This window comes from Macrotis lagotis, chromosome 2, assembly GCF_037893015.1.
Source record: "Macrotis lagotis isolate mMagLag1 chromosome 2, bilby.v1.9.chrom.fasta, whole genome shotgun sequence".
In the NCBI taxonomy this organism is placed as follows: domain Eukaryota; kingdom Metazoa; phylum Chordata; class Mammalia; order Peramelemorphia; family Peramelidae; genus Macrotis; species Macrotis lagotis.
Window position 1 is genome coordinate 336,885,399 of NC_133659.1, and position 27,658 is coordinate 336,913,056.

The window sequence follows — 27,658 nt, forward strand, 5'->3', positions numbered from 1 at the left end:
AAGAGAGAGTAGAGGATCCTAAATAAGGGGGTGGACCTGGGGCCCGGCCATCACTGTGAGGTCGGCCGGCCAGCTCGGGACCAGAGTGCCACGAAGCTACAGCAGCTTTTCAGGGGAAGAAGATCTGGAGGTGTTGGTTGACCTCTAGGTTGTGAGCAATTCACAGAAGTCAAATGTGCTCTTGGCTGCCTCCTGCTCAGACACAGGCAGTAAGCTCCCTTTTGCCTTCTGGCCAGACCCCTGCAGGGCCTGCTGAGCGGTCTGAGCCTGGGGGGCCCCCCCTTGTAGGCAAGGAAGCCCAGAGAAGGTAGTCAGGCTGGAGGGGAGCCAAGAGGCCTGGCCAGGCCTGAAGGGGCTACAGGAAGGCTTGGCCCCCAAGGCAGAATGAGGGGATGTGGGGGGAGGGAGAATGTGCCAGCCCCTGGAGCCACCCCAGGAGCAGTGCTGTGCTAGTGGAGCCTTGGCCCAGCCACGAGTGCCCTGTCTCTGAGCCTTGTCTCTTATCGGCCTCCAGCTACCCCGGGCTGCTGATTGTACCCCAGAGCATCCAGGATAATACCCTGCAGCGCATCTCTCGCTGTTACCGCCAGAACCGTTTCCCTGTTGTGTGCTGGCGGAGCAGCCGCTCAAAGGCGGTGTTGCTACGGTCCGGGGGGCTGCACGGCAAAGGCGTGGTGGGCCTCTTCAAGGCTCAGAATGCGCCGTCCCCAGGTGAGCATCTGTCCCGTCCAGGCTCTGGCAGGGGCTCTTCTCAGCCCCCTTCCTCCTCTTCCTCTTCCTCCAGGCATCCCCCAACCTCCATGGCTCCTTCACTGGGCTTGTGGGACCCCAAGGCAAGCAGCCCACCTCCTGTGTCTGAAGGGAGAGCCTATCCCTGGGAGGGGTGGGAACCTGTCAGCCTCTGGGCATTGCTCAGACTGACCTGCCCTCCCTCCCCCCTCCCCAGGTCAGTCCCAGACTGACTCCAGCAGCCTGGAGCAAGAGAAATACCTCCAGGCTGTGGTGAGCTCCATGCCCCGCCATGCCGACGCAGCTTCTGGACGCAACACCCTCAGTGGCTTCTCATCCATGCACATGGCGAGTCATGGTGAGTGCCGCCCCAGCCCCCGGCAGGGGACCCCGGGTAGCCTCCTCATGGATGTCTGTGAAGATGTCTGGGCTTCTTTTCTTCTTAACCTGGGGTGGCTCTCCTGCGGCCGGGTCTTGTGGGGGCTGCCGCCTGGGCTTTGGTCTGGCTTTAGCCTTGAGGTGGGCTGTGGTTTAGACAGTATAGAGGAGGGAGCTAGAAGGAAGGCAGGGAACGGGGGCTGCTGTGGCCTCCCACCATGGAGGGGCCCAGAAGGCATCGGGTTTGGAAGATCCTGGGCCAGGGAGTGACCGCAGGTCATCCATCTAGGGGTCCCGAAGGGGAGACCACTTAGCAGGAGATGAAGTTAGCAGTGGTTCTGGGCTCTGGAGACCTGAAGGGGGGAATGAGGGGCTTTGGAGCAGAGGAGGGGGCCGGGCAGCCCCTGGCAGAGGGCAGGCAGAACTGCCGGGAAGATCTCGGTGTGGGGCCAGGTGCCCCCCCTGCTGCTTTTCCCCTTCCACTCCTCTCCTCAGACCTTCTGACTCCTCCTCCTCTCTCAGCCAAGTCTCTCCTGAAACCCTCCGGGGCCTCCTTTGTGCGGACACCCCCAGGGCCTGGGAGCCCTTGGCCCGGCCCCCCAACCCCTCCACCTGCTGCTGGTCAGACCTGTCATTCTGCATTAGTCTGAGAGCCCAGAGGACGGCAGCCCCTGGCCCTCGAAGTTTACGGTCAAAGCGAGGGTTTGAGGCTCGCTCCCCGATCCATGGTCTTCCTGGAAGGATCAGTAGCGTCTGGGAGAAGCGTTGCAGGGGGATCTCAGGGTTTGGCCCCTGGCTCTGCCACCTTGGGCCTTCCTGGCGAGTCGGGGGTTTGTCCCTCACTTGTGGGCTGCCCCGGGGGGGACCTGAGTCTTCTCTTTGTGCTGTGCCCCGCAGCACCCAGTCCCAGAGCCAGGGTCACCACTCTGTCCAACCCCACGACTGCGTCGGTCACCAGACGGACCGCTCCCCGAGGTACCGTAAGCCCCGGGCACTAACTCTGCCTGTGTCCCCCTTACCGCCCCAGGCCATTAACTCGCTCCCTCTCTCCCCGCGGCCTCTGAGGCGCCAGCCGGCAGACACTCGCTCACCGCCCTTCCAGCCCCAGCACTAACTCTGAACCTTGGGGGTCCCCACCGCCAGCATTCTCCACGTAGTTGTAGCAGCCCTTCCAAAGGGAGACGGGGGCTCCAGGCTCTGTGAAGGTAAGTGCTGGACTCCCCAGCCCCGTCGCCGCTCATCCCCTGCTCTCTCCCCACAGGAAAATGGGGGAGCATTCGGGCCGGTGGCCGTAGCAGTGGAGCCAGCCTGGGCGTGGACGTGGGCTCTCGGTTGGCAGGCAAGGACCTGCTGGGGCCCCCCCAGCCCAACGGGGCTCCCTCAGAGCCAGGCTTCCTGCGTCCCCAGCGGGCAGCCCTCTATATCATCGGCGACAAGGCCCAGCTCAAGGTGACCTGGGTGTCAGGGGAGGGGTTGGGACCGAGGGCTCCGACCACCCGCCCAGCCTCTCACATTCCCTTTTTGCTCCACCCCAGGGCGTGAGGCCAGACCCCCTGCAGCAGTGGGAACTGGTGCCCATCGAGGTGTTTGAAGTGAGGCAGGTCAAGGCCAGCTTCAAGAAGCTTCTGAAGGCCTGTGTGCCCGGCTGCCCCGCAGGGGAGCAGAACCCTACCTCCTACCTGCGGTCCCTGGAGGAGTCGGAGTGGCTGAGCCAGGTCAGCAGGGTGGGGGCCTCTACCCCAGCTGCCAGCCCCGTCTCCCCTGACCGCTCACTTGGTGTGTGTGCAGGTGGGGAGGGGAGGGGAAAGGAGCCCTGGGGGGCCGGGCTGCCCAGGGAGAGGCCCTGAGCCCTGAAGGACACAGTCTTTGGATGGGGGGGGCAGGCTCAGTGGGAGGGGATAGAGGAGGGGAGGCTTTCCAGGTCACTGTGTGGTCATGGGCAGCAGGTGGGGATCCTTCATCCGCCAGGCCACAGGGGCCACGTTGGGGGCAGGACCCCCCAGGGTGGCATTGGGCCCTTTGGCCGCTGCCCCTCTGTCTGACCTGGCTAGATTTTAGAGGAGAGATTGGGGGGGCAGGAGCTCCACCTTCAAACACTCCGCCTCTTATCACCTGTGAGGGATGGGGTGCCCCCTCCTTGAGAGACAAGAGACCCCTTTCGGCTCCAGTGTCCCCTGACCCTGGGGTGTCTAGGGGCTGCAGCCCTGAGGGAAATGGGGCAGTCGAGAAGGGGGACCAGTTGCAGAAGCAGAGGGACTCAGGGCTGGGTTGGGGTCCAGCTAAGGGGGACACCGATTGGCTCTACTCCACAGCACGGAGGGTGGGAAGGGAGAGTTAGAGTGGACTGAGGCCTCGGGTTGGGCACACCTCAGAGCTCTGTCCATACTGCCAAGGGAGACCTCTCCCCTGAGGACAGGAAGGGTGGGCTTCACCCGGCCCATCAGGGTTCAGACACTGCCGTGGCCGCCTGGGGGTGGCTCCATCGGCTCACATCTCTGCTCACGCGCTCTAGATTCACAAGCTGCTTCAGGTGTCTGTGCTGGTGGTCGAGCTGCTGGACTCGGGGTCCTCTGTCCTCGTGAGCCTGGAAGATGGCTGGGACATCACCACACAGGTAAAGGGGAGTACCCGTCCGTGGGGGAGCAAGGAAGCAATCTGGTCCAGCAAGCTTGAACGGCCAGACCCGGGCCGAGGCCCTGGAGATTGAGGCGCAGACGATACCAGTGGAGGGGGACTGCACCATGACCGGGCCGCCGGGGGCCACTCTGACCCCCTGGATCTAGACTGGGATCCCCGGGCTTGTGGGAGGGCAGATTGGTGGTCCAGAGCGGGCGGCATGGGCCCACATGTGTGTGCATAGACACATGAACGTGCAGTCGTGTGAGCCTGGTGCGCTGACGAGGGCGGGGGGGTGGGGGGCAGGTGGTGTCCTTAGTGCAGCTGCTCTCGGACCCTTACTACCGCACCCTGGAGGGGTTCCGGCTCCTGGTGGAGAAGGAGTGGCTGTCCTTCGGACATCGCTTCACGCACAGGGGGGCCCATACCTTGGCGGGCCAGAGCAGCGGCTTCGCCCCCATCTTCCTGCAGTTCTTAGACTGCGTGCACCAGGTAGGGAGGCTGCGGGGACCACAACCGGGCTGGGCCGTGCCCATCCTGGGTGCTGGGGGGTGGCCCTGCCTGTGACCCCCCTGCCCCCTGCCCCCAGGTGCACTCGCAGTTCCCCATGGAGTTTGAGTTCAGCCAGTTCTACCTCAAGTTCCTCAGCTACCACCACGCCTCACACCGCTTCCGCACTTTCCTCCTGGATTCGGACTACGAGCGCATTGAGCTGGGTAGGGGGCTGCCGGGGGGGGGGGCTGCCGGGTGGGCGGGGCCTGGGGTGCTGACCTCCCTCCTCCCCCTCCCCAGGCCTGCTGTATGAGGAGAAGGGTGAGAAGAAGAGCCAGCAGGCGTGTAAGTCCGTGTGGGAGTACGTGGAGAGACTGAGCAAGAAGACGCCGGTCTTCTACAACTACATGTACGCCCCCGAGGACACTGAGGTAAGGGCTGCGGCCGCCTGGGGGAGAGCCGGGGGCCACCGCCCGGGACCCTGGCCCATCCTCCTCTCCTCTCCTCCTCAGGTGCTTCGCCCCTACAGCAACGTGTCCAACCTGAAGGTGTGGGACTTCTACACCCGAGAGACACTGGCCGAGGGGCCCCCCTATGACTGGGAGCTGGCCCAGGGGCCCCCCGAGCCCCTGGAGGAGGAGCGGCCCGATGGCGGCGCCCCCCAGAGCAGGCGACGGGTCATCTGGCCATGCTATGATAACCGCCTGCGGGCCCAGCCCGACGCCATCTCACGCCTGCTGGAGGTGAGTGCTGGACCCCCCGGACCCTCCCGGTAGTCTCCTGTCCGTGCCATTCAGACTGCAGGGTGTCGACTGGTGTCAGGACACATTCCCTTGGCCTGTGCTGGAACCGGTGGGTGGGAATCCCCACAGACCGCCGTGAGGAGCAAACTGGGGAGCCGGGGGCGCTTCCAAGAGGAGGGATGGAGGTTCCAGGGGAAAGGCCTTTAGATGCCAGGTGGGCATCGAGAATTGTGAAGGGGAGGGGGAGAAGAGGAAACCGGGAGAAGGGTCTGGTGTGACCCCAGAGTCCCAAGCAGAGACAGCCAAATCCATGACGTGCCGGTTGCTGGAGGAGAAGGGGGCTTCAGGGGAGGACGGGTTGGGGGCCTTGGCGGTGTGGCTCAACTCCAGGGCAGAGCGTCTGGGAGGAGTGGGCACGGATGAAGTGACGGGACTGGGGCTGGGGCTGGGGCCACAGGGGACACTTGTGGGGGGGAGGCCAAGGATGGGGAATGAGGCTGAGGAGGAGGAAGGCTGGGAGAAGGGGTGCCACCTCAGGAGAGCTCTTTGAGGGGAAGCTTCAGTCAAGGGGGGCATCCCTTTGGTTTGAGGGGGCACATTGTGGAGCAGTCAGAGGAGGGTTCACGGGGAGCCCTAGGAAGAGGCGGGTAGAGGATGGTTTCCGTGGGGGATGACCTGGGCCTGCCAGAGCCGCGGTAGGTGAGTGCCAAGCTTGTGCAGGGTGTGCTGGCAAGGAGAGCCCAGGCTGTGGAGGAGGGGGGCTCCCCAGGTTGGAAGGTGGGCAGGAGGCAGTGTCCTTGGGGGGGGGCCTGCCTCAGGCCCCCCAAGCCACAGGCACAGTAGTGACTCATATAGACCAAGGCCAAGGGATTTCCAGACCAGCCCAGTTGGTACCAGCCCTCGGGGCGGAGAAGGGGCCTCCCTGCCTCCCCTCCCCGCTTTCCTGTCTGGCTTCCTGCTGGCTCAGGTCCCTCCCCAACCTGGGGTCTGCAGAGTCTGCGGGGACCAGGGGGGGCGGCGGTCTGACAAGTAAAGATGGGGCAGGTTCCCGCTAGGTGGCAGCTCTTGGGAAAGACGAGTAGGAGCTGTCAGTGGACCCCAGCTCTGCAGCATTTGACAAGGTGAACTTGGCCCAGAAGCGGCAGGTGACCGCCAGCAACCAGGCTGAGGGGGAGAGTCCCCTTGGCCTCCAGTCTGCGGGCAGCCCCTGAGGGACTGGTGGGCCCCCGAGTTCAGGAAGGACCTAGACTGACTGTGTCCAGAGGAGGCGGGAGGATGGGGAAGGGCCCAGGGGTCCTGGAGTCTGGAGAAGAGGCTTGGGGGCCCCAGGCTGGCTTCAGGTATGAGGGAGGGAGGGGTCTGGGGGGCACTGAGGGGGGTCTGGAAGGGGGGGGGACTGAGTGCTCCCATGTGCTGGTGCTTGTGTGAGTGAGGATGGGGGAGACGGAGTGGGGTATATCGTTCTGGGGGGGAGAGCTTTTGGGGGCCAAAGTGGCGAGATGTGACTGCGGGGCCTGCTCCAGGATGGGGGGGGGGTGCACATGACCCTGGCAGAAAGGCCTGGGGGGGGGGAGAGGGAAGCCGGGGGAGGGTCTGGGCCACCTTGGCTTCAGATGGCCTGGGACTGAGAGGAGTGAGCTCCCCGCCTGTGCGGAGCCTCCCCATGCAGCCGACCGTGGCCGCAGAACCTTTCTAGCACACCTGAACTTGCCCGAGTCACCTCTGTGGGTGGGCCGTGCTGTGGGGGTGGGGAGGAGAAGGGGGTCCAGAGACTGGAGGGGGTCTGTCTGAGGGGCCAGAGGAAGGAGTCAAGGGCCCCGCCCCTTGGTTCCCCCCCCCCAAAGACTTACTGGGGCCCTCCAGTGTCAGAAATTCCTTCACAAGAGCTCAATTTAGGGGGGACGTGTGCTCCATTTTCTAAACAGCCCCCCACCCCATCTGTGAGTCGGGAACGTCCAGTCCCACTGAGGCACAGACAGACAGATTCCTGGAGCTCCGCCTGGCATCTGGCCCCCTTCTCCTGGCACCGTCTGTCCTCCTTCCCCCGAGCCTTCCTCTCCTCCGCCCTTCAGTCTCTGAGGCAGCTTGCGACCCTGCTGCCTGATGCCAGGAGGGTCACCCCCCCCCGCCACCTCTCCTCTGGTCCAGTCTGTGTGCACAACACTCCTGGGGGTGGGTGCATCCCTGGATGGCCTCCTGGCCAGGTCCTTGGGCCCTCCGGACGCCCCCCAGACCAAGGCCGCCTTTAGCCGGCTCTTGGTAGTGTTCTCTCACAGCTGGTACCCAATTAAGGGTTCTGTTTTTAACATTTATTTTTAACTTTTGGGTTTCAAATTCTCCCTCCAGCCCCTCCCCCAGCCCTTGACCTGGCCTGTGTCCCCACCATACGTGTGGCATCTTGTGGGACACTTTCACAGGACAAAGGAAGAGTCTGCCCAGAGGCACCCCGAGACCCTTGGCTTTTTGGAGGGGCTGGGGTTTGGGATCCTTGTTTCACTGGGCCTATCTGGCATCTTCCTGCTGCCTCCACTTTGAAACCAGACTAGACCTACCCCCCCCCAGGTGCTGCAGCTGGCCCCCAGTTTATGGGCATCCCCTGGCACTGCTGCCACAAAAAGCTGCCCTGAGCATTTTTGTCCAACTTGGTCCTTTTCCCTTTTCTTCAGCCTCTTTGGAAGATAGACCCTGTTGGGGTGGGCATCAGGACCCCATCTTTCCCACCCCCCTCCCACGTGGATCATTCGCTTGGTCTTCGTGGCACAGGGTGGGGGGCGGCATTTCTCTGATCAGTCGGGATTGGCGGCATCATCTCATTGACATGGGAACCCCTGACCCCAGTCTCGGGACCCTCCTGCTGTACCTCGGACCCTGAGGTTTTTTGCAGCCATCTCCATGGCCTCCCCCTGCCCCAACTGAGACCTCTGTCCCCCAGGAGCTGCAGCGGCTGGAAACGGAGCTGGGCCGGCCCTCAGAGCGCTGGAAGGACACGTGGGACCGGGTGAAGGCTGCCCAGCGCAGCGAGGCCCGGCCGGATGGGCGGGTATGGGGAGGGCCCAAGGGGGGAGGTGGGCGAGGGCACCGAGGCGGCAGCCCCCCCCCCTGAGGCCCGCTCTTTCTCGCATCCCCAGGGCACACCCAGCTCCCTGCTGATGTCCAGCGTGTCCCATCACCGGCGCTCGCTCGGGGTCTACTTGCAGGAGGGGCCCGTGGGCTCCACCCTCAGCCTCAGCCTGGACAGTGACCAGAGCAGCAGCTCCACGCCCTCCAGCGGCCGGCAGGCTGCCCGCCGAAGCACCAGCACGCTCTACAGCCAGTTCCAAACCGCCGAGAGCGAGAACAGGTGAGGCCGGAGGGAGGGTGTCTCCCACCACCCCCACCTCGCGCCTCCCCCAGCCCCCCTCCCAGGCCCAGGCTTCAGACTGGGCCTTGCTCACAGCCTTCTCTGCCTCCCCACAGAGGGGCCCCGGGAGGGCCAGGCCCAGCACCCCCCCTCCCTCCTCTGTGCTGCCAGACAAGTGTGCCCTCCCCTCTGCCCGCACAGGTCCTACGAGGGCACCCTCTACAAGAAGGGGGCCTTCATGAAGCCTTGGAAAGCGCGGTGGTTTGTGCTGGACAAGACGAAGCACCAGGCAAGGGGGAAGGCTGGCGGGGACAGCGGGATGGGCTGGGGGGCAGGGGAGGGGGCCGAGAAGCAGCCAGTCACCTCTCTGCCCCGTCCGTCCCCTCCAGCTGCGTTACTATGACCACCGGGTGGACACCGAGTGCAAAGGGGTCATCGACCTGGCGGAAGTGGAGTCCGTCACTCCCGGGACGCCCGCTATGGGCGCCCCCAAGACCGTGGACGAGAAGGCCTTCTTTGACGTGAGGCCCTGGCTTGGGAATGGCCGTGACGGGGGGCGCGGGCGGGGGGGGGGGGCAGGGGGTGTCGAGGCTGATGGGCGTCCCCCTCCCCGCTCAGGTGAAGACGACGAGGCGGGTCTACAATTTCTGCGCCCAGGACGTCCACCTGGCCCAGCAGTGGGTGGATCGGCTCCAGAGCTGCCTGTCGGACGCCTGAGCCCGCCGGGGCCCCTGGAGCTCCTGGCCCGGCCCGGGACCTCCAGGGTTGGACTTGAGCTTCCAGTCGTTACAAACCACTATGGGGGCCCGGGAGGCGGGGCCATCCAGTCTGCCCTTGTTTACAGGCCCTGCCCCCCTGCCCCCGGGGCATCCGACAGTATTGGGATTCCGCACCAGGGTGGGGGCTCGCCACCCCGGCCTCAGCACTTGACTTTGTACATAAACTCTGGGGGGGCCCTCGGTCCCCATGTGTCCTCACCCTTGCCCCGGGGCAGGGCCTGCTCAGTGAGTCCCCCGCCCCCCCAAAGACCTAGAGCCGGAATGTGCCGGGCCCCGGGCCCCGGGCCCCAGCTCTGTCTCTGCCCCCACCTCGAGGCCAGGCCGGTGATGGGTCTGGGCCCTCGGGGGCAGGCCCACGGTCAGTGTGGCCTCTCTCCACCTCCCCCCCGACTGTAATTTATTGAGGAGGCCCCGCCTGTGCGGACAGCCCCCTCCCCCGTGCCAGACTCCCGGGGAGGGGGCTGCCGCTCACCTGGGGCCGCAGAGTGCATTGTACATAGCCCGAGCCTGCGGCGGGCGCCCCCCGGCGGCCCCCCGGCACTCCTGTAGATTCCGTGTAAATGTGTCTGGCCCAGGCCGGCCCACCCCATGTATTGTGTCTAGAACAAAGGATTCTATAAAGAGAGAACTAATGGAATTGAAGGAAAAGGCCCGGCTGCTCTCTGAGCCCCCCAGGCCCCCGGGGCCCCACCGCCTCGGGAGGGGAGGTGGTGGGTGGCACCCCGCGCCCATACGACAAAGGGCTGGCTGCTACTGGGGAGGGCTCCTGCAATGCCAGGCGGGCACAGAAGAGGGCAGGGGAGGTGGGCAGCATGGAAGCAGCCCCCCATGGCTGAGGGAAGTGGCCCCAGGAGGATGCAGAGGAAGGGGCGGAGGGCGGGTGACGGCCTGGGAGAGCCAGGCACACCACGGGGTGGGAGCGGGGGGCTCAGCGAGGAACCGCCGCTCCCGGCCCCTTGCCAGCCTGTGGGCGCTTTCCCACGCAGGTGCCCGTGGGGCGCCCGGGCCCCCCCCCCCCCGACACAAGAACGCGACAATTGACACTCGGGCCACAAAGCGTACATTTGATATGTTTACCATGACTCGAAAGATCACCTAAAGTCAGCAAATCAAAGACCGCGGAGGGACAGACACGTTCTGGGGGGGAGGGAAGGTGGAACCCGGTGCCCCCCGCAGCCACCCCGCCAGGGCACCCGAGAGGCTCCTCTCCAAGCCTGCCCCCTCCTCCCCGGGCCCTGCTGCAGCGCCCAGGCCCGGGGACGGGGAGCTCAGCACCCGCAGAGGCGCTTTCTGCTTCAGCCCAGACGCACCCCGCGACGCTCCGCTCCCCGGCGCCAGGCTCCGGGGGGTGGGGGGTCCCGGCGGTCCGGGGATGGCCGGACAGCCCCCCCCCCCGCCGCCGCTCGTGCCCAGCGGCCCCTCCTCCGCGGGGCTACGCTTCCCCGCGGCTTCTGGCTCGGGTGCCCTCCGAGGTCCCCGGCGGGAGCGGCATCGCCGAGCCCCGGGGCTGCCCGGGCCCAGCTGGGGCAGGAGAAGAGGGGGACACAACACTGGTGAAGGGCACAGTCCAGATCTGGGGCTCCGACGCTGCAGCGGATACAAAGTGCAAAAATGTGGCTGTTCCTGCATCCATTAAAAACCATGAAAAACAAGAGGCCGGCGAACCGCGCCCAGGCTCCCCATCGGCTCCGTCCCAAAGTCCGCGAGGTCCAGCCGCGGCCGTGCGGGCCCACTCCCGGGGCCGTGGGGGTCCCTTCCCGGCAGGCTTCTTCATCCTCCGTGGCCCGGCCCCTCCGCATCTGCCGAGGGCCGAGCAGCGGGTGGGAGGCCGGGGGGCCGGGAGGACCCCGGGAGGGGGGCGGGGAGGGGCCCCGTTGTCTCCTTCCCTCCCGCCCGGCCCCCCACCCTGGGAAGCCAGGCCTCCTTCTGGCCGCTAAGGCTTTATTGCTATGGGCCCCCACCCCCGGGGCTGCCCACCCCAGCCCCGGGGTGCAGGGGAGACAGAGGAGACAACAGCGGGAGGCGGGGGGGCAGGCCCAAGGGTGGCGGGCGGCAGGGGGAGGCTCCCCGAGCCGATGCAGAGGGAGACCTTCCCCGCGGGTGCCAAGGGCGGGCTCCGTTGTGGCCGTCGTTTGACTGGTCCTGACCACCAGCTTTACCAATGCAGCATTTATTAAAAAATAAAATTAAAATAAAAAACCAGACCATTTGCATCACCAGGTAGTTTTCTTGCCTAAGTGGAAGCAGCCCGGCCTCAGGGAGACGTGGCCTGAGGAGGCAGCAGCATCAAGCAGGGCCATTTAACGTGGCTTCTGGAGAAGGGGGTGCCTCCTCTTTCCTGGGGGGAGGGGGGAGACAAGGGAACCCCCCTTTAGACCGGAAGCTCTGGGTGGCCAACTTTCACCAGCCTGGGCTCCTCCAGCAGCCCCCCCCCCCCACGGGACCAATCCCCACAGGAGTGATGAGTCAAGGGGAGGGGGTCACAGAACACAGGCAGTTAGGCCTCTGGGCCCCCCTCCCCTAGGGCAGAGCAGGGGCCTGGCGGCAGCAACTGATCTCTGGCCCCCATGCCCACCACCAGCTTCCCCAACTCACCTATCTCTCCTCACTGTTTCCAGGGCCACGGCAGCCATCGTGGTAACTGTCGCGGAGGCGGTGGCTATGAGAACGGTGGTGGAGGCAGCTTTGGGCAAGGCTGCAGGGGCCATTGTGGGGGCCGCCGCTGCGGGGGCCACCTCCGTGGGCACAACTGCAGGGGTCGTCTCCACAGACAGAGCTTGGGGGGACTTCTCCACGGGCACCGTGGCAAGGGCCGCCTCCGTGGGCACAGCGGCAGGGGCCACCTCCGTGGGCACAGCAGCGGGGACCACCTCTGCGGGCACAGCAGCAGGGACCCCCATAGCTGAAATGACAGCAGCAGGGCTCGGGGGCTCTATGGAGGGCTGCGAGGCACTGGACTCCTTCTCCGACACGGGCAGCTTATGGATCACCAGAGGTTTGGCACTCCTGTGGAAGAGAGGGCGAAGCTCCATTTGCACCACCCCCAAGCAGCCAGGGTTGCTCCTGGCCACGGCCTTTCTCTCCATCTCTCTCTCCTTCACTCTCACTTCTGAAGCGTCATTGGCTCTCCTGGACCCATCTCACCTGGCTCCCTAGGACTTACGGTGCCGGAGGCAGGAGCTACTGAGGCTACTCCTTGAGCTGGGCAAGGCCAAAGCTCTCAGCACACCCTGCCCCCCCCCACCCCGGGCCAGGGTTCAAACCCAACTCTCCAGGTCTCAGACTGCTTCTCCCCTTCCCCCTGTCCCCAGTGGGGTTCTCACTGGGTCAAAAGTCTCAGGATCAAGGTCCAGGGTGACCACTCTGGGCCCTCCTCACCTAGGCACCCTCTCCCACTGGAGCCCCAGAGTCAGTTCTTGCCCCTCCCCTTGGATTCCATTCCGGAATTTGCTAGAACAGATACAGAACCACACCCCCCATGGGGTATTTCTAACCCTTCTCTCTTTTTTTTTTTTTAAGGTTTTTGCAAGGCAATGGGGTTAAGTGGCTTGCCCTAAGTAATTATTAAGTGTCTGAGGTCACATTTGAACTCAGATCCTCCTGACTCCAGGGCTGGTGCTCTATCCACTGCACCACCTAGCCGCCCCTCCAACCCTTCTCAAACTGCCTCCACAGGACCTTCCAAGTCCCCCTCACGTAGCCCAGGCCTCAGGCTGTACCCCCAGACTGGCAATTTGTCTCTCTCCCCCATCTCCCCACCCCCACCTCCTCACCCATACATAATTATTCTACAGAACTGTATATTAAATGCAATAAATATGTCTGCAGTGCACTCAGCCTAGCAGTCAACCCTGGATCCCTAGGACCTCCCACAATGCCTTTCCAGGTGAGTGTTCCCCAAATTGAGGTGTCTACACCCCTTCCCCCAGGCCCTTCAGACGATCTACACTTGATGGGAAAGTCCTTGGAAAGCTGTAGGGCAGCCCAGGAGGAAAGCAGTGGGGGCCTCGGGGAGCCTTGAGGGCTCCTGGTGGGCCTTGAGCTCCTCTCCTGTGGATCCTCACCCACAGGTAGATGGGTTGGAAAAAGCAGCAAGACTGGGAAAGGTGGGACCTGGAGACAAAACTAGGGATGGCGCTTTCTCGTTCCTCTGGGCAGCGACTGAATAAAATGCGAAACCAAACCAGGTCCAGGCTCCCTCTCCCACAGGCCCAACCAGCTCCCCCCAAACCCAACCAATAAGCTGCTGATCTGCAAGCCGATTTCATCCCCATGCCTTCCTCTGGGCAGCTTGGGGCCAAACGGACCTCTCCTACCACTGCTTCCTTAACAGGAGCCCTTCCCAGCTCGCCTCCCCCACCCCGGCCTTTGCACCAGCTGCCCACCAGGCCCACCTCTTCACCTTTGCCCACCAATCACTCCATGCAACACTTCCAACCAAAATGTTTCCTGGTCCTTAGAAGTAGCATCAATGACATTCCCACAGGCACCGAGGGGAAGGGAGCAGGGATGCCTGCAGGTCCAGGCCTGACTTGTCCACACTACAGGCTGGCAAAGGCTGGCAGCCTTGGGCCAGGGTGGGGTGAAGCCGAGGTTTCAGGATCTCTGGTCTGACAGGGCTCTGCTCAATGAGCTAAGTGGGGGCTCCTGGGGAAGCTCTGGGGAGCTTGGGCCCCAATCAGACAGGATTCTGCAGCTGCCCGGTCGGGTAGCTGGCACACCCCGAGTGGCAACCTCAAGGCCTGGCCCAGGGCTGTGGACAGAGGAAGAGCCAGTCACAGACCTTCCTTCCACCCTGAGTGCTGTGACCGAAGGCCAGGCGATAAGGATTTGGGCCCCAGGAGATGTGGCCGACAAAACGGGGGGGGGGGGGGGGGGGGGGAGCAAGGCGAGGCTTCTGGGTCCGGAGTCCCAGGTGGGAGATTCATTCAACTGCTCACAGCAGGAGAGCCAGAGGCCTCTCCAAGTACACAGGTTGCCCAGAAAGGCCTGGCTAGCACCTGGAAGGGGCCTGGGGTCATCCAGGCCTGTGCTCCCAGGCTGGGGGCAGCTGTCCTTAAACCGTGGAAGCCTCAGGGATGGGGCCAGCCCTTTCCTGCCAGCACTGTCCAAAGCATCTCCATGGCCCAGGACAGGTGGCCAGGGTCTCTGGGGCTGAATGTCCACTCTTGGGGCTGAGGCCACTAAGCTCTGCTCCTCCAGCCTAAGCCTCGGTTCTGGGCCCTCCAGAGGTCGGGCAGCTGCCAGGCCAGCCCTGTCCTTGGAGGCCCAGCGCAGCCTGGGAGCTGCATTGTATCATGTGAATCCCTTCAGCCCAAGACCTGTTCTCTGGAGAATAAACAGGGAACCTCACCCTGTATTTTTCAGGAGGGGAATCAGAGGGAGCTACTAATCATAAGCAAACAAGTGCCTGGCGAGGCCTCAAGACCCCGGGGACCCACCTCTTCCTCTGCCCCTGTTATAAGCAGAGGGGGCTCCAGGCCTGGAAGTCCAGTGCCCACCACGGAGACTGGAACAAACCTAACTCCCACAATCAGATGGGATTAGCAGCCCATCCTCTCCCCACCCCCTCTGGGACTCAAGAAGGGGCCCACAGGGTTCTGGGGGCCTGGGTCATCACCACTCTCAAAGCACTCCCTTCCTAGAAGTGCCAACAATGGGAGAAAGGGACAGGACAAGAGGTGGAGGAGGAGAGAAGATAAAGAGGCAGAGGAGTTTTAGGCGCTCTCTGATAAAACTCATAAGCTAAGGACTCTAAACTTTCAAGAGACAGAACCCACAAAGGGACCCAGAGAGGCAGTTCTCCAACTCAAGGTAACCTGGAAAAGAGCAGAAAGGCTCTGCTCCCCGGGGTCGGAGGGGCGGCCCATCGGAGGGGTGGCCCCCCCAGAGGAAAAGAACTTCAGCCTCCCGGAGGCAGCCCCAGTGCACTGGGAGCCGCAGCTCACAGCAGCAGGGGAGTCTCCTGAGCTGCACCCCGGGGAGCACCGAGCACAAAGTGGGGGAACAGCGGGGGACCTCTGCCAGAGAGAGCACCTGGAGCCCAGCCCTCGGGGTACACAGGGAGCAGCTTGATCTTTCCCCAGTCCAGAAGCAGGTGGAGCCGGTAAGCAGGAGCCTCCAGGGCATGAGCCCATTGAACTGAGGGAGGGGAGTGAAGAGAGAGAGACTGCCAAGCTCTGTCCTCTGCCCCTGGAACAGGACTCTGGGGCTCTGACCACGTTCAGATCCTGATCGCAGTCTAGGCCCCCATAGAACAGCAGAACCCCCCCCCACCTCAGCCCCGTGGCAGAGGGGGGCACATATGGTTATTCACAGACCAGGAGGGAGGACAGAGCCTCACACACTGAGACCCTTGTGGGAGTGCCCCAAAAGCTCAGGAAGCACCCCCAAACCAGGCCCAGGCTGGGAAAATGAGCAAGCAGAGAAAAAAGAGGAAGACCATTGAGAAATATATTATCTATGATCCCAAGAAGGATCAATATACTCAGTCTGAAGATGAGGAAACACAAGCTCCTGCATCTAAAGACTCCCAAAAAAAACAGAAACTGGGATCAGGCTATGACAGAGCTCAAAAAAGACTTTGAAAATCAAATGAGGGAGTTAGAAGAAAAACTGGGAAAAGAAATGAGAGAGATGCAGGAAAAACATGAAAATGAAGTCAGCAGCTTAGTCAAGGAAATCCAAAAAAATGCTGAAGAAAATAGCATGCTAAAAACCAGCTTAGGTCAAATGGATAAAACAGTTCAAAAAGTTACTGAGGAGAAGAATGCTTTAAAAAGCAAAACTGGCCAGATAAAGAAGCAGAGGCCGAGCAAAGGGCAGGGGCCACAATGGGAGGCCAAGAGCCCAGGCCTTTCAGCCCCACGACCAACACAAGCAGACCTTCCAAGTGTCCCTTTGGTGAGAAGGTTCCCGGAGCCAGCCCAGGCGCAGTGGGCAAGGGTCACCACTATCCTAAAGAGACTGCCTGAACCTGTGGAGCTCTACGATCAAGGCCACCAGGTAGCATCTCTGTGGCTCTGGCCTCAGCTCCCACAGACCTCAAGATGAAGGACAGCTTTCTGGTGTCCCAGGGAGGAGAGACATAGTGACTTATGGCAAATATGGCCTGGAGAGGGAGGGAGGGTCTTGGGCCTCTCATCCTCAGTGCTGTCCATAGCAGGGCCACAGCTGGGCAGTGTCATTTACACAAACGTGGTTTTAATTTGGAACTATGCTCCAAAAGAAAAGTGACCAAATGTCAGGCCCTTGGCTCCATGGGGCCAACGCCTGGAACGTTCCCTAGGGAAGAAAGAAGTGAGGCAAGGCCCCCGACACGCAGGACCATTCACGGTGTATGTCTTTTAAGGCCATAAAGAATTGGAAATAAAGTGAGTGCCACAGATCAGAAACTAGGTAAATAATGATGATTGGGGGTAAAAGATAAAGGAACTGACTTCCTGACGAGAACCCAGAAATCTGATGGCTCCTGGGCTGCTAGAAGGCCAAGGTGGGCAGGGGCAGCGGTGTCCCCGCAAAGCCCAAAGCAAGCCCCACGGAATCATCATGCTCAAGGACCATGATGGCCCGGGCCGGGAGCTGAGGCACTGCCCGGCACTCCCCGGCTGTGAAGGCCAGACAGCGGCTGGCGGACAGAGCCGAGCTGCCCCTTCTTCTGGCCAGGCTGGCTGCCGGGAAGGAAGAGGAGGTGGGACTTCCACAAGAATCCTCAGGAAAAAGAAGACAGAACCCAAACCCTAACTATCCACTGCTAATGCTGAAGTCTGGCACATGGCTCCACAAGGTCCCCTGCACCTGGCCACACGTCCATCTAGAAAGCTTGCGGCGTTTCTGGTCTCCGGTTGAGCCAGCCCCCAGCTCCATCTAGAGTTTGACCCTGCCGGGGGCTTCTTCCCATCTGCCAAAGGAAACGGGGATTGGAAGCCTCCCTGGCCGTCCAGATGCCTGTGTATGGGGATTACAATTCTGGGTGCCACAGATCTGGACACTGCATCCCGCCCTGTCGCACTCTCCCCTCTCGGCCACTGCCCCCCTCCTCTTTATCATACTAAAGAAGAGAAACTTTTGAAAACAAGATTTCTCGGGTGCTGGTGGAGGGGGTGTGGGAATGGGGGCTGGTTGAGGGTGGGGGGCCATTTGGCCCCCTCCCCTCACCTCCCTGCTATCTTGGTCCTGGGGGTGGGGGATGCTCCCCTGCACAAACACTCAAATGCTCCTCTACTCTGGGAAGTAGCATCCAGTGGTCTCTGATGGCACGGGAGAGTCAGAAAGAGTCGAGTTCAAATCTGATGACTTCCTAGCTGGGTGATTTGGCCTCTCCAGCTTATGGCTGAGAAACCTTGGGCCTGGTACACCCTAGGTGCTCCTTCAGTGCTTATTCTTTGCCCTTCCACTTTTGACCTCATTCACAAAGTAGAAAGTGAATAAACAACCTCCGCCCCATAAGCCACTTGTCCCTGAGCCCAGGATCAAGGTCTCAGAGCTGGAAGGGACCTGAGTGCCATCTCATTCGGCCCAGACCTTTGTCTGGGTCCTTTGTTGGGGAAGCCTTCAAGGTCCTCGACCCTGCCCCATCTCAGCATCAGCAAGGCTCAGGTGGGTCCTCGCTGCTGTCTCTCCCACGAAGGATCCCCATCTCAGTCAGCTGGGCTTTCACGTGCTTAGAACGTTGCCTTTGAGGATCTTGGGGGCACCAAAGCGGCCCTGGGCCGCTGGTCACCCTTCCTCTGGCAGCCCCTACAGGGGGCACTAGAAAACAGTGAGAGGACCAGAGGAAGACTGGCTTCTGCCCTGAATGGAGTTTTAAGAGGCAAGGTCAGGAACCAAGAAGACCATCTATTTGGAAGTGGGACCTCTCCGCAGACACTTTGAGAACCCCAACCATGCAGTGTCCAGTCTGGCCTGGTTCACCAGAACAGTAAGGAGAGAGGAAGGGCTACAAGTCCTGACAAAGGAACTGTCCTCTTGTCTTCTACCGGCTCCAGCCCCTGCTGGATTGCTGTGACCAGGGCCTTCCCGGACCCCCTGCCAAGTTTCAACGCGGAGGGTGGGGCCTGCGGGTCCCCTGGGGGCATGAGTCCAGCAGGGAGGCCCAAGCCCTGCCCTGTGGAGAAGAGAAAGATAGCTCTTTCCAAATCAAATGAAGGTGCATCTTCCCTGTTTCCTCTCCCCACTGGGGAGCAAATGCTTCAAGACAGAGATTAGTTGGGGTGGGCTGGGGGAAGTCCTTCTCTCTGCTCAGGGTCCCCATCTCGTAAGAAGCTGTTTCCTTGGGCTAGGTCCATGGCTGGTGCTTTGTCAGACAAGCTCTCCCCGGGCCTCAGGCACGGACCAGTGAAGGAAGCTGGACCTCCAGGCCCTCCAAGGTCTGGCTTCTGTCTTCCCTCAAGAGAGCAGCCAATGGGCCAGGAGGGCTATGCAAGGAGAGGGGGGCTGGCCCATCCATCCAGAGGAGGTGGGAGCACTACCAACTCTGTAGAGTGAGGCTACAAGGACTGGTCAGATGTACAGGATGAAGGCCATAATCCTGCTCCGGGCAGTGGGTGGTCCGAAGAGGTCAGCCACACAGGTAGGGAAGCCAGGGGTTGGGAAGTGGGGGTTCTAAGCTTCCTGTCCCGTTAGTGACCACCTCCAGAGGGAGAGGAAGACAGGAAGAGAAAAGAAAGAAGTGCTAACTCAGCTTCCCCACCTGAATGGCCCAGGCACAACCGTGCCAACCAGTCCTTCCTATGCCTCAAGCCAGGTGAAACCATGTAATGGACCAATCGACCAGGCATTGAGTGCAGAGCATGAGATCGTGGCCCCAGACTAGAGAGAGGGGGACCTCAGCAGCCAGCCTGTCTACTGCCCAGCATCTCCAAGCCTCTGAGACGGTCCATGTCCCTTACCACTCTCCACTGCCCCTTTGGCCCCAAACAGAAAAAGGCTAAGCCCTTCCAATATGGGATCCCCTTGCTGCCCTTCCTGCTGCTTTTTCCTAGGGATGCTCTCAAACTTGGCTCCAAGGGGGCACCCACCAGACCTCTCTGCCCCTTTGTGACCAGGCCTCCTTCCCCTACTTCCACCCTCCCCCCAAGGACTTCTCATCCTGGTGCATCTCCCCGTTCTGTCTTACCTTGGTCTCCCCCACTCCCCAAGATCAGACTCAGGAGGAACTAAAAGTCCCCCCCCCCAGCCCCCGTCTTCCTTTTCACAACAGTGACAGCTTTTCTGAGCTAGGGGCCCAGCAGGTGTTCAAGAGAGGCAGGTGGAACATTTCTGAGGGCTTCAAGCCCCTCTTCCAGAGCTTCCTATGTCATGAGCCTCCCTCCAGAAGCTCCAGTTGCTCTGGCAGGATGAGTGGGAAAGGAACCTTTGGGGAGCAGCCAAGCTGAAGAACTGACCCTTGGACCAGGATCCTTTTGGTGGAAAAGGCTGATGGTGACGTGGGGAGCCTCCCCCCCAGAGCCCTAACTAGCCCCTCTTCAAGCCACCTCCCCCACACACCTGCCCAAGACGGCCTTCTCCTCCTTGCTGTCCTCAGTCAATTTGAGGTCTTCTTGGGAAGATCCGGGGCTGACCATTTCTGTGATGATACCACTCTTCTTCTCCTCTTCGTCTTCTTCCTCGGCACTGTCAGAGCTATCTGAGGAGCTGCTGTCCGAAGCCACCAGGGGGGCCTTCCTTACCACACACACATTCCAGACACAAGGAGCGATTGGGCCGACTGTGAAGGAAGAGAAGAACTGGGCACTCAGACTGGCGAGAGCGGAGCCCCGCCAACAGGTATCCCCAGCCTGGGAGAATGGTCCCCAGGTATGGAAGCAGACCCACGCTCCTTGCCACCCACTCTCTGAAACTTGCCTAAAACCCAGGAACAACTGGAACTGGCACATCCACGGGCTTACAATCTGCCCTCTGCCCTATGAGCACCAGAGCATCTGGAGCGCCAAGGTTGTCCCACCAATATGCATCACTCCCTCCCACATGCAAGTGATTTTGGCCTTTTATTTTAAGTTTTTACAAGGCAATGGGGTTAGGAGTGACTTGCACAAGGCCACACGGTTAGGTCATTATTAAGTGTCTGAGGCCACATTTGAACTCAGGTCCTCCTGACTCCGGGGCCAGTGCTCTATCCACTGCACCACCTAGCCGCCCGATTTTGGCCTTTCTTGTCCCCTGCTCTGACCCCAGGAGGCCCTGGGATCCATCCCTTAGCCCACGGACACTTGGTTTTCAAGTTTCTATTTGCCTGGAGAGCCAGGATACAGGAAGGGGAGCAGTCTGTGTTGTTCTGGGACAGACCACCCTCCTTCTCCTGCCTACCCCAGGGGGCTTCCTGCAGCGATGGATGGGAGACCCTGAGAACATTCCTGCTCTGACAGGCTTAGGGGGGCCTCCTTTGGTCCACAAGTTACCAGAATATTTAGAAAAGCTTCAAATTTAAAAAAAACCCAACTATTTTCAGACTGTGACCTCATCTGTACCGTCCCTGCCATGGATCTCCTGTGCAGTCCATCCCCAGGCCCGGCTGCCTCCAGCTCCTTGGCAGCCAGGACGGGTCGTCTTTCCTGCTGACCTGCTCACTTGGGCAGGGGTGAGGCTGCTTTTGTGGGCTGGTGCTGCTGGCCCCACCTCAGCTTCACTCCTTACCAGATGGGCCCCCCCAAGCTCTCGGTCACTCACCACTCTTGTCTTGCGTCTGCTTGGGCTTTGGCTCAGTGGCGCTGCTTCCTGTGTCCACGGGAGAACTGCATCGAGGACCTGATTCTGAGCTGAAAAAGAGGTCAGGGGTGAGCATGGCCGTGGCTGTGGCCGGGGCAGCCAGGCCTCTAAGACTCGGGGCGGGTTGCCCTGTTGACCTTCCCAGACACATTCTTGGCCCAATTAGGATCAACAGTCTCAAAGAGAAGCCCAAGACGTGAGAACAAGGGGTGCAAGGAAGTGCTGTGTCTGCCCCCTCCCCAGCCCCCGACCCTTGGGGGCTGCTTCCAGCTCAAAGGTGCCCTCGCTGCCAGGATGCTCACCAGCAAAACGGCTGAAAGTCTGTGAATTTTGCCCAGCCTTTCTCCTCTGAAGCAGATGCGTCTGGAGCAGCTTCGTCCCATACACGAGAACCAATGTCCATGGCCACACCTGAGGAAGGGGGCTTTGAATTTACTGGCTCATCAAATACTGCTGTCCATCCAGAGCCTGCGGAGGAGGGGAGAGGAGGGAGCCGGGGGGAGCAGGAGGCAGGAGGCAGAGGGGGAGGAGAGAGCAATGGTTACCGGACAACAGCTGGGTCCTCACTAAGGGAGGAAGACCGCATCTCCTCCAGATGTGAGGCCCAAGCTGAGGGCCAGACCTGCTCATCACAAATGGATGGTACCTGGGAGCCTGGGCTGACCATCAGGATGACACAGTTCACAGACAGGTCTCTAGAGGGGGTCAGGCCCCGTACCAGAGCTTTTCCTGGCCCAGGGCTCCTGTTACTGAACCCCGACTACGCAAGGACGTGGGGAACACATGTTGAAGGGCCCAAGTGAAGTCGAGGCCTGGCAGCAAGACCATGAGGAACCTCTTGGGCCCTGGAGAGCTCTGGGACAAGGGGTCTGTGCAAAGTAGAAGCAGATAGAAACCAGCGGGGAACGTGCCAGGAGGCCTCTCTTGTAAGCGGGCCATGCCCGGACTGGGATGACTAGGCATCCTCAGTGTGATGACAGGGCAGCAATTTCCCCAGGAGGTCCCTCACCTTCAGAGGGGGCCTGGTCTTCATCCGGCAGGCCACGGCAGGTGGTGGTATTGTTCTCCCCAGGAAGGGTGCCGCCCGCCTGCCGGACCTGGCCCGCCACCTCCTCCGAGTCCTCTGAGTCCTCTGAGTCCTCACTGCCCTCCTGATCCCCATTCTCCAGATGACTTTTAGTGGAATACTCTGAGGTATGGGAAGCACCAAACCTGCCACAGAAAGGAAAGGAGCTTGGCTGGCTGGGCCCATTGTCCCAGACGCTCCAGGAGCCCAGAGCCAGGAGCCCTCTCCAACTGTGGGAGACCTCTGGCACCAAACTGGCCTCGGTCTCTGAGCCCTTATGCTATTTCCCTCGAGGATTGAGGCATAAGGTGGCGGGAGGCAGGCGATCTCCCTCTAAGCTTAAGGGAAGGCCCCCACGGCAAGAGGGAGTGGGACTTGGCAGATGGGGGTTGGGGATAATTCCACAAAACAAAACCAAGCAACCCCAAGAGTGGCGAATGGGGGGGGGGGGGCAGCTGTCTGGCTGGTGCCCGGAACCAAATGAGTCAAGTGGAGGGTCTCAGCATAAAAGCTGTGCTTTGTCTTCACCTGGCCCACAGATCTGGGGCACCTCCCAGCCACAGCTGAGCACTCTACCTCCCTGGACCCCCACCATGCTGGCAAGTGCTGTAGGACCCGGCGGAGACTAGAAACTTGTCCAAGGTCACCTCGACCGGTAGGGTCTGAGTCCGAATTGGAACCCAGGTCCTCCCATCCAGTCCCCCAGCCAGGGGCTCAACACTGGGACCACCTGGACACCAGGGTCAGGAAGCCGAGGCGACCTCAGGGTCCCCTACGTGAGGCTGTGGGGGGGAAGGGGCGGCCTGGCAGCGATGGTTCTAGAGGTGGTGCCACAAGGGGCAGAGCACCGAGAAGCCCAAGGTCCAGTCAAGCCTCAGACTTTTCCTAGCCAAGTGACCCTGGTCTAGCAGTTGCAAGTTCCCTCATCTCTGCCTACCTCGGTTTCCTCATTAGTAAAACAAGAATCTTGTGATGAAGATCCAAGGAGATACCAGTCATGGTTATCTCCTCCAAATCTCACTCCAGGGATTCCCTCTGGAACTCTCTGATCTGAGCAGTCTTCCCCAAGGCCCCCTCTTCCTCCTGAGCCTCCTCTCCCCCAAGGCCTTGGCAAAGAGGGGCCAAACCCAAGTGTGGTCATCACACGGAAGGGGAAGACCTTGCCTACCCTTGCTGCCACTTTTTGCCCACACCATTTTATTAGAATCCTTCCAAAATTCAGGCTCCAGAAGGTGAGCCAACCTCCTGGCCCACTTTGGGGCTGAGGAAGATAGCACCTGCCCTCATGGTGCTCACTATCTAATGAGAGCAACACCATTGGCACAAAAGGGAAAGCAAGAGGAAAGACTTCACCGAGGGAGGGGGTCCAGGAAGGCTTCTTGGAGAAGGTGGAGTTGTAGTGGGGGCTTCACCCTGAAGGAAGCCAGGAGGTGGAGATGAGGAGGGGGTCAGTACCTGGCCTGGGGAGGGGGTGGGGGGCCAGAGGAAGTGTCCAAAGTCAAAGAGATGGAGCCACCAGAAAGCCAGGGTCACACAAACCCAACAGAACCTTTTGAATCTACTCCTGGAGTTTATGGAGAGATGTGTGTGTCTGTGAGTAAACACATGTGGATGTGTGCAGCCTTGGGCATCATGTGTATAACTGTGCACATTCATGTAAATTGTGTGTATGGGTGTGTGTGCACATGCCTGTGTGTGTGTGTGTGTATGTGTGTGTGTAAGACACCTGGCTGCCCCTGTGTTCCAGCCATGGCAGAGGGGCTGAGGCCTCGGGGGCCCACTGGACAGTGTCAGACAGAGGAGTCTAGGAAGACTCCCAGGTGGGAGGAAGAGGAGGGGGAGGAAAGGGAGGAAGAAGGGAAGGAGAGGAGGGGGGCTGTTGCAGACTAGGCCTGTGGTGGATGTGCTGACGTCTCCCACACAGTCCGGCCTCTTTGCCAAGGAAATCCCAAACAGGGTCCCAGAGTCAGGTCCAGCTGAAATGACTGGACAACAGTGGGTGTCCAGAGGCAGCAAGACTGATGGTCAGCAGAGAGTCTGGAGTAGAATGGGTAGGTTTGAGAACCTTCAGCACAGTCATGGCGGGAGGCTGGGGGACCCTTCTGGTTGGCAGGCTCCAGCAAAGGAGCCAGAAAAAGAACAGTCAGAAAGGCAGGAAGAGAATGAAGGGGTCCCCAAAAGTTTAATTAGAAGAAAATGCTCAGGAGATGCCTCCAGAGCTGCTGCGGCCTCACTTCTTGGTCACCTCCCAATGCCCAGAGCCCACTGCTACCCAGGCTGCCAGAAGGAATCAGGATTCACTTTGTCCAAATGCCTTAGTCAGAAGGGCAGGGGCCAGGTCAAGGCCATTTGATAACATAGGTGGGGTCAAGCCCCCTCCCACCATCATGCTGCATCTCTCTGACCTGTCTCTCTCCTCCAGAGGAGGATGCTTCAGAGAAGAACTGGGTCTTCGTTAGATCCTCCCCCTTCCACTAAGAACTAAGCCGAGCTCGGCCACTGGTCCCCGGATCTGGGGTCCCTTGGTTCTTCACCATTTCTCCTTCTATTTTTGTGACTATGACAGGTCTAGCGCTTGCAGGAACCCCCAGAGATATTAGAGTGGCCTCTGAAGGGGGTGGCCTGCCCTGAATGCCGGGGAGGATGCCCTGTTGTGGCTGCAGAGGGTCCTTCTGCTGACAGCCCCACTCTCATCTGTCTCTTGCCAGATCTACATAGATGTCATTACTTAGGACCTGCTTCTCTCACCCCCATTTCTATTACCTATTGGAATCCCCCATTTCAGGAAAGGCCTTTCTTCCAAAGAAAGCTCAGGAGGCCCTTTCCCAGTTCTCCCTACCTCTTGAAATGCCACCCTCAACTTTGGAGTTTCCTCCTCAGAGTCCCTGCTTGCCTCCATCTCCCCCCGACCCATTTGACAATAAGCTCCTAAGGGCAGAGGTTGCTTGTTTGGGTCTCACACAAGGGGGCTTAACAAATGGTCATGGAAGTCAACCACTAGGGATGGAAAGGCAGGAAGGAGGACTTAAAAAGGGGAGGATGTGGGGAGGGAGGGGGGGAGAGGGGGAGGAGAAGGAGAAGGACAAAGGGGAGGCAAAGAAAGAGGGAGCCAGGGGGCAGTGAGAAGGAGGTGGGGATGGAGAGGAATAGCAGTGGGAGAGGTCCAGGTCCAGGCTGGCCACTGCAGCCCAGGGCCAGAGGCCTAGACCCAGAGCAGGCCCAACCTGCAGGCGGCCAATGGCCCGGGAAGCAGCTGAGGGAGCTTGGGGCTCTCCTTTACCTGGTTCTGGACTTGGCCTGAGTTGCATAGTTGATCTCCTTTTCTTCCCAGATGTCCTCCTCCTCATTGTCATCAAATGGCTGGATCCGGTCATTGCAGCATGCTTCAAACAGAGATGCATTGGGCTGAAACAAAGTTCCACAGACATTAGCTCCCAAAACGCTCCCTGTGCTGGAAGCCCCTGCAGTCTGGAAGGGCAGGATGCCAGGAGAGTCTCTTGGAGGGGGTGGTCCTGGGCTGCCCAGGACCTTCCTTGGTTCCTTCCCTTCTCCCGGCCTTGGCTGGCTCTAACTCCAAAGACTGGGTCTGCTGGTGTCCAGGCCTCCATTCCCATATTGGGGCTCAGGGGGGAGACCACCAGCCACAGACCCGGCTCCCCCGACCCCCGGGCCCACTTACACTGTCATCATCAGCATCAATGGTGAAGTTGATCTCGGCGATCCTGTCAAAAGGGGCACTGCAACGAAGACAGGCATGAAAGCTCAGACACATCTCCCTGCACAGCAACCCCCCCCCCCCCCACAATGGGTGGGGACAAATGGAGAAGCGCCATCAGGAAAGAAGGGCTGACCCTTAGCTTCCCAAAGGTCCCTTTGGCTGATGGGAGGGGGAGAGACAGGGAGACTCCTCCTCCCAGGCAATTTATTTAAAAGAAATAAAAAAGGCCTGTTTGGCAGCTCTCCTCCCTGCCCCCCCCCCATGACCTTGGGCTCAAACAGCACATCCCTAAGCCAGACCCGACCATGAGCTTCAATAGCTTCCTGTACAGTTCATGTCCATTCCCAAGTTCACAACTACCCCCAGAAACTTCATTCCATAAAGCAAAGGCTGGCGCCTTTGGCCACAAGGGAAATTCCAGCCACATAAGAATGCCAGCTGCATTTAGAACAGCTATCCAAGCTCTCAGGCCCAGCAATGGCCAGAGGGAAAGCATCTGGGTCTCCAGCCCTCATCTGCAGATGGGTCCAGTGACATCCCACTGTGGAACACAAAATGCATAAGCCTCACAAGGCAAGACTGTTGGGCCCATCTCAGGGTTTCTGGAGGATAGTAAAGGTCAACATGCTACTAAAGATCAACATTTCTAGGGCACTTAGAAGCCTGGAGAGCCCTTTTGCTACTTGGGGAGTCACTTGAATGTCCACAAGGGCTTGGGCTGGACAGCTCTGTTTGGGATGGCAAAGAATTAGTCACTGAAGAGTGTCCATCATCTGGGGAATGGCTGGGATGCTATCATGCTGATGAAGAAAGGGAGGCTTTCAGAAAAACCTGGAGAGACTTCTATGGAAGTGAGTAGAACTGGGAGGACAATTAGACAAAGATAACAAGGTAAATGATGGGTGGCTAGGAGGCACCATGGTAGATACACATGGTGCTGGGTCTGGAGTCAGAAGACTAATCTTTCCAAGTTCAGATCCAGCCTCAGACACTCACTGGCTGTGCAACCCTGGGCAAGTCACTGACCCTGTTTGCCTCAGTTGCCTCATCTGTCAAATGAGCTGGAGAAGGAAATGGCCAACCCCTCCAGAATCTCTGCCAAGAAAGCCCCCAATGGGGTCATGAAGCTTCAACTGGATGACAACAATGTAGTTCCTCTGAAAGACTCGGGAACACTGATCAGCACAATGACCAACACAATCTTAGATAGCTCGTGATGCCAGGCCGGCCTCTGCCTTCCAGACAGGGAGCAACTGGGACTTTTAGACATGGCCAACATGGGGGTGCTTGTTGTGCCCAACCAAACAGATTTACAACAGGATTGTGGGGGGCAGGGGGTGGGAAAAAGGAGAAGAAGAATTAGGGGCTTAGAACCAACTGAACTTTAAGCAAAAAGAGCTGAGTCATGCTCTCCTGGGATGGGTTGAGGCTGACCGGGGCTGACCAGGAAGCCCGATTCCGGTTCTTCTCACCAACTAGTGCAGCAAACTCACTTGATATTATCATCCTGGTCTGCAAATTCTTCATCGTTGAAGCCAAACTGATCTACAAAGTTGGCTGTCATCTGCTGAATCTGGTACTCAGAGAAGGCCTAGGGGAGAAGGCAAGGACCCAGTCAGGAGGGAGAATACCAACATGCCTCCCTGTGTCACCTTTCTGGGGCCTGGGAGCTCCAGGACCAGATGTGACACTCACCTGCTGCAGGGACAACTCATTAGGAAAAGCACTTTCCATGTCCTCATCTTCACTGGACGAGTGGAGGTGGTGAGTGCTCACCTGGAACACAAAAAACAGCCCCAGAGTAGGCAAGCAGGGAGGAGGGGTCAACTTCACCACCCTTGTCCTGCTTCCAGGGACTGCAGGGGAGGGGGAACCCTGAAGGAACTATGGCTCAAGTCCCTGCAGATGAGGATGGTCCCCAGGAAAGACCCTCCAAGCCTCAGCTCCCTGGTGGCCAACACAACCACCTGGGCAGGCCCTCAAACCCTAATGGCCTCCTGGAGAAGCCTTTGACCTTGGCTTGACGTCCAAAACAGAAGGGCTGACCTTCCCCCTGAGCTGGATTAGGAGTCAAACCAAGGGGTCAAACTG

General features: G+C 60.2%; 2 protein-coding genes across 14 annotated transcripts in view; one reads left to right on the top strand and one right to left on the bottom strand.

The window, feature by feature from the left end:
- SBF1 (SET binding factor 1) overlaps positions 1-9,939 on the top strand; it is a 33,873-nt gene extending 23,934 nt beyond the window's left edge. Inside the window, exons 27-41 of one of the 2 annotated variants that reach the window (XM_074227171.1) lie at positions 515-711; positions 947-1,087; positions 2,005-2,082; positions 2,369-2,556; positions 2,643-2,822; positions 3,620-3,721; positions 4,030-4,215; positions 4,313-4,439; positions 4,516-4,646; positions 4,728-4,958; positions 7,891-7,998; positions 8,087-8,298; positions 8,500-8,587; positions 8,688-8,819; positions 8,917-9,939. In XM_074227171.1, coding sequence (XP_074083272.1) covers positions 515-711; positions 947-1,087; positions 2,005-2,082; positions 2,369-2,556; positions 2,643-2,822; positions 3,620-3,721; positions 4,030-4,215; positions 4,313-4,439; positions 4,516-4,646; positions 4,728-4,958; positions 7,891-7,998; positions 8,087-8,298; positions 8,500-8,587; positions 8,688-8,819; positions 8,917-9,015 — 2,200 coding nt within the window. In that variant the 3' untranslated portion in view covers positions 9,016-9,939. The remainder of the gene's footprint in view (positions 1-514; positions 712-946; positions 1,088-2,004; positions 2,083-2,368; positions 2,557-2,642; positions 2,823-3,619; positions 3,722-4,029; positions 4,216-4,312; positions 4,440-4,515; positions 4,647-4,727; positions 4,959-7,890; positions 7,999-8,086; positions 8,299-8,499; positions 8,588-8,687; positions 8,820-8,916) is intronic. The other variant, XM_074227172.1, reaches the window with a different exon arrangement.
- A 1,292-nt stretch (positions 9,940-11,231) lies between these two features.
- Positions 11,232-27,658, bottom strand: part of PPP6R2 (protein phosphatase 6 regulatory subunit 2) — a 130,971-nt gene continuing 114,544 nt past the window's right edge. For 11 of the 12 annotated variants that reach the window (XM_074227178.1, XM_074227177.1, XM_074227181.1 and 8 more), the window contains 10 exons: positions 27,263-27,343; positions 27,061-27,158; positions 25,529-25,586; positions 25,130-25,254; positions 21,793-21,995; positions 21,086-21,251; positions 20,745-20,833; positions 19,566-19,785; positions 11,673-12,083; positions 11,232-11,415 (listed from right to left, as the gene is read on the bottom strand). In XM_074227178.1, coding sequence (XP_074083279.1) covers positions 11,364-11,415; positions 11,673-12,083; positions 19,566-19,785; positions 20,745-20,833; positions 21,086-21,251; positions 21,793-21,995; positions 25,130-25,254; positions 25,529-25,586; positions 27,061-27,158; positions 27,263-27,343 — 1,503 coding nt within the window. In that variant the 3' untranslated portion in view covers positions 11,232-11,363. The remainder of the gene's footprint in view (positions 11,416-11,672; positions 12,084-19,565; positions 19,786-20,744; positions 20,834-21,085; positions 21,252-21,792; positions 21,996-25,129; positions 25,255-25,528; positions 25,587-27,060; positions 27,159-27,262; positions 27,344-27,658) is intronic. The other variant, XM_074227183.1, reaches the window with a different exon arrangement.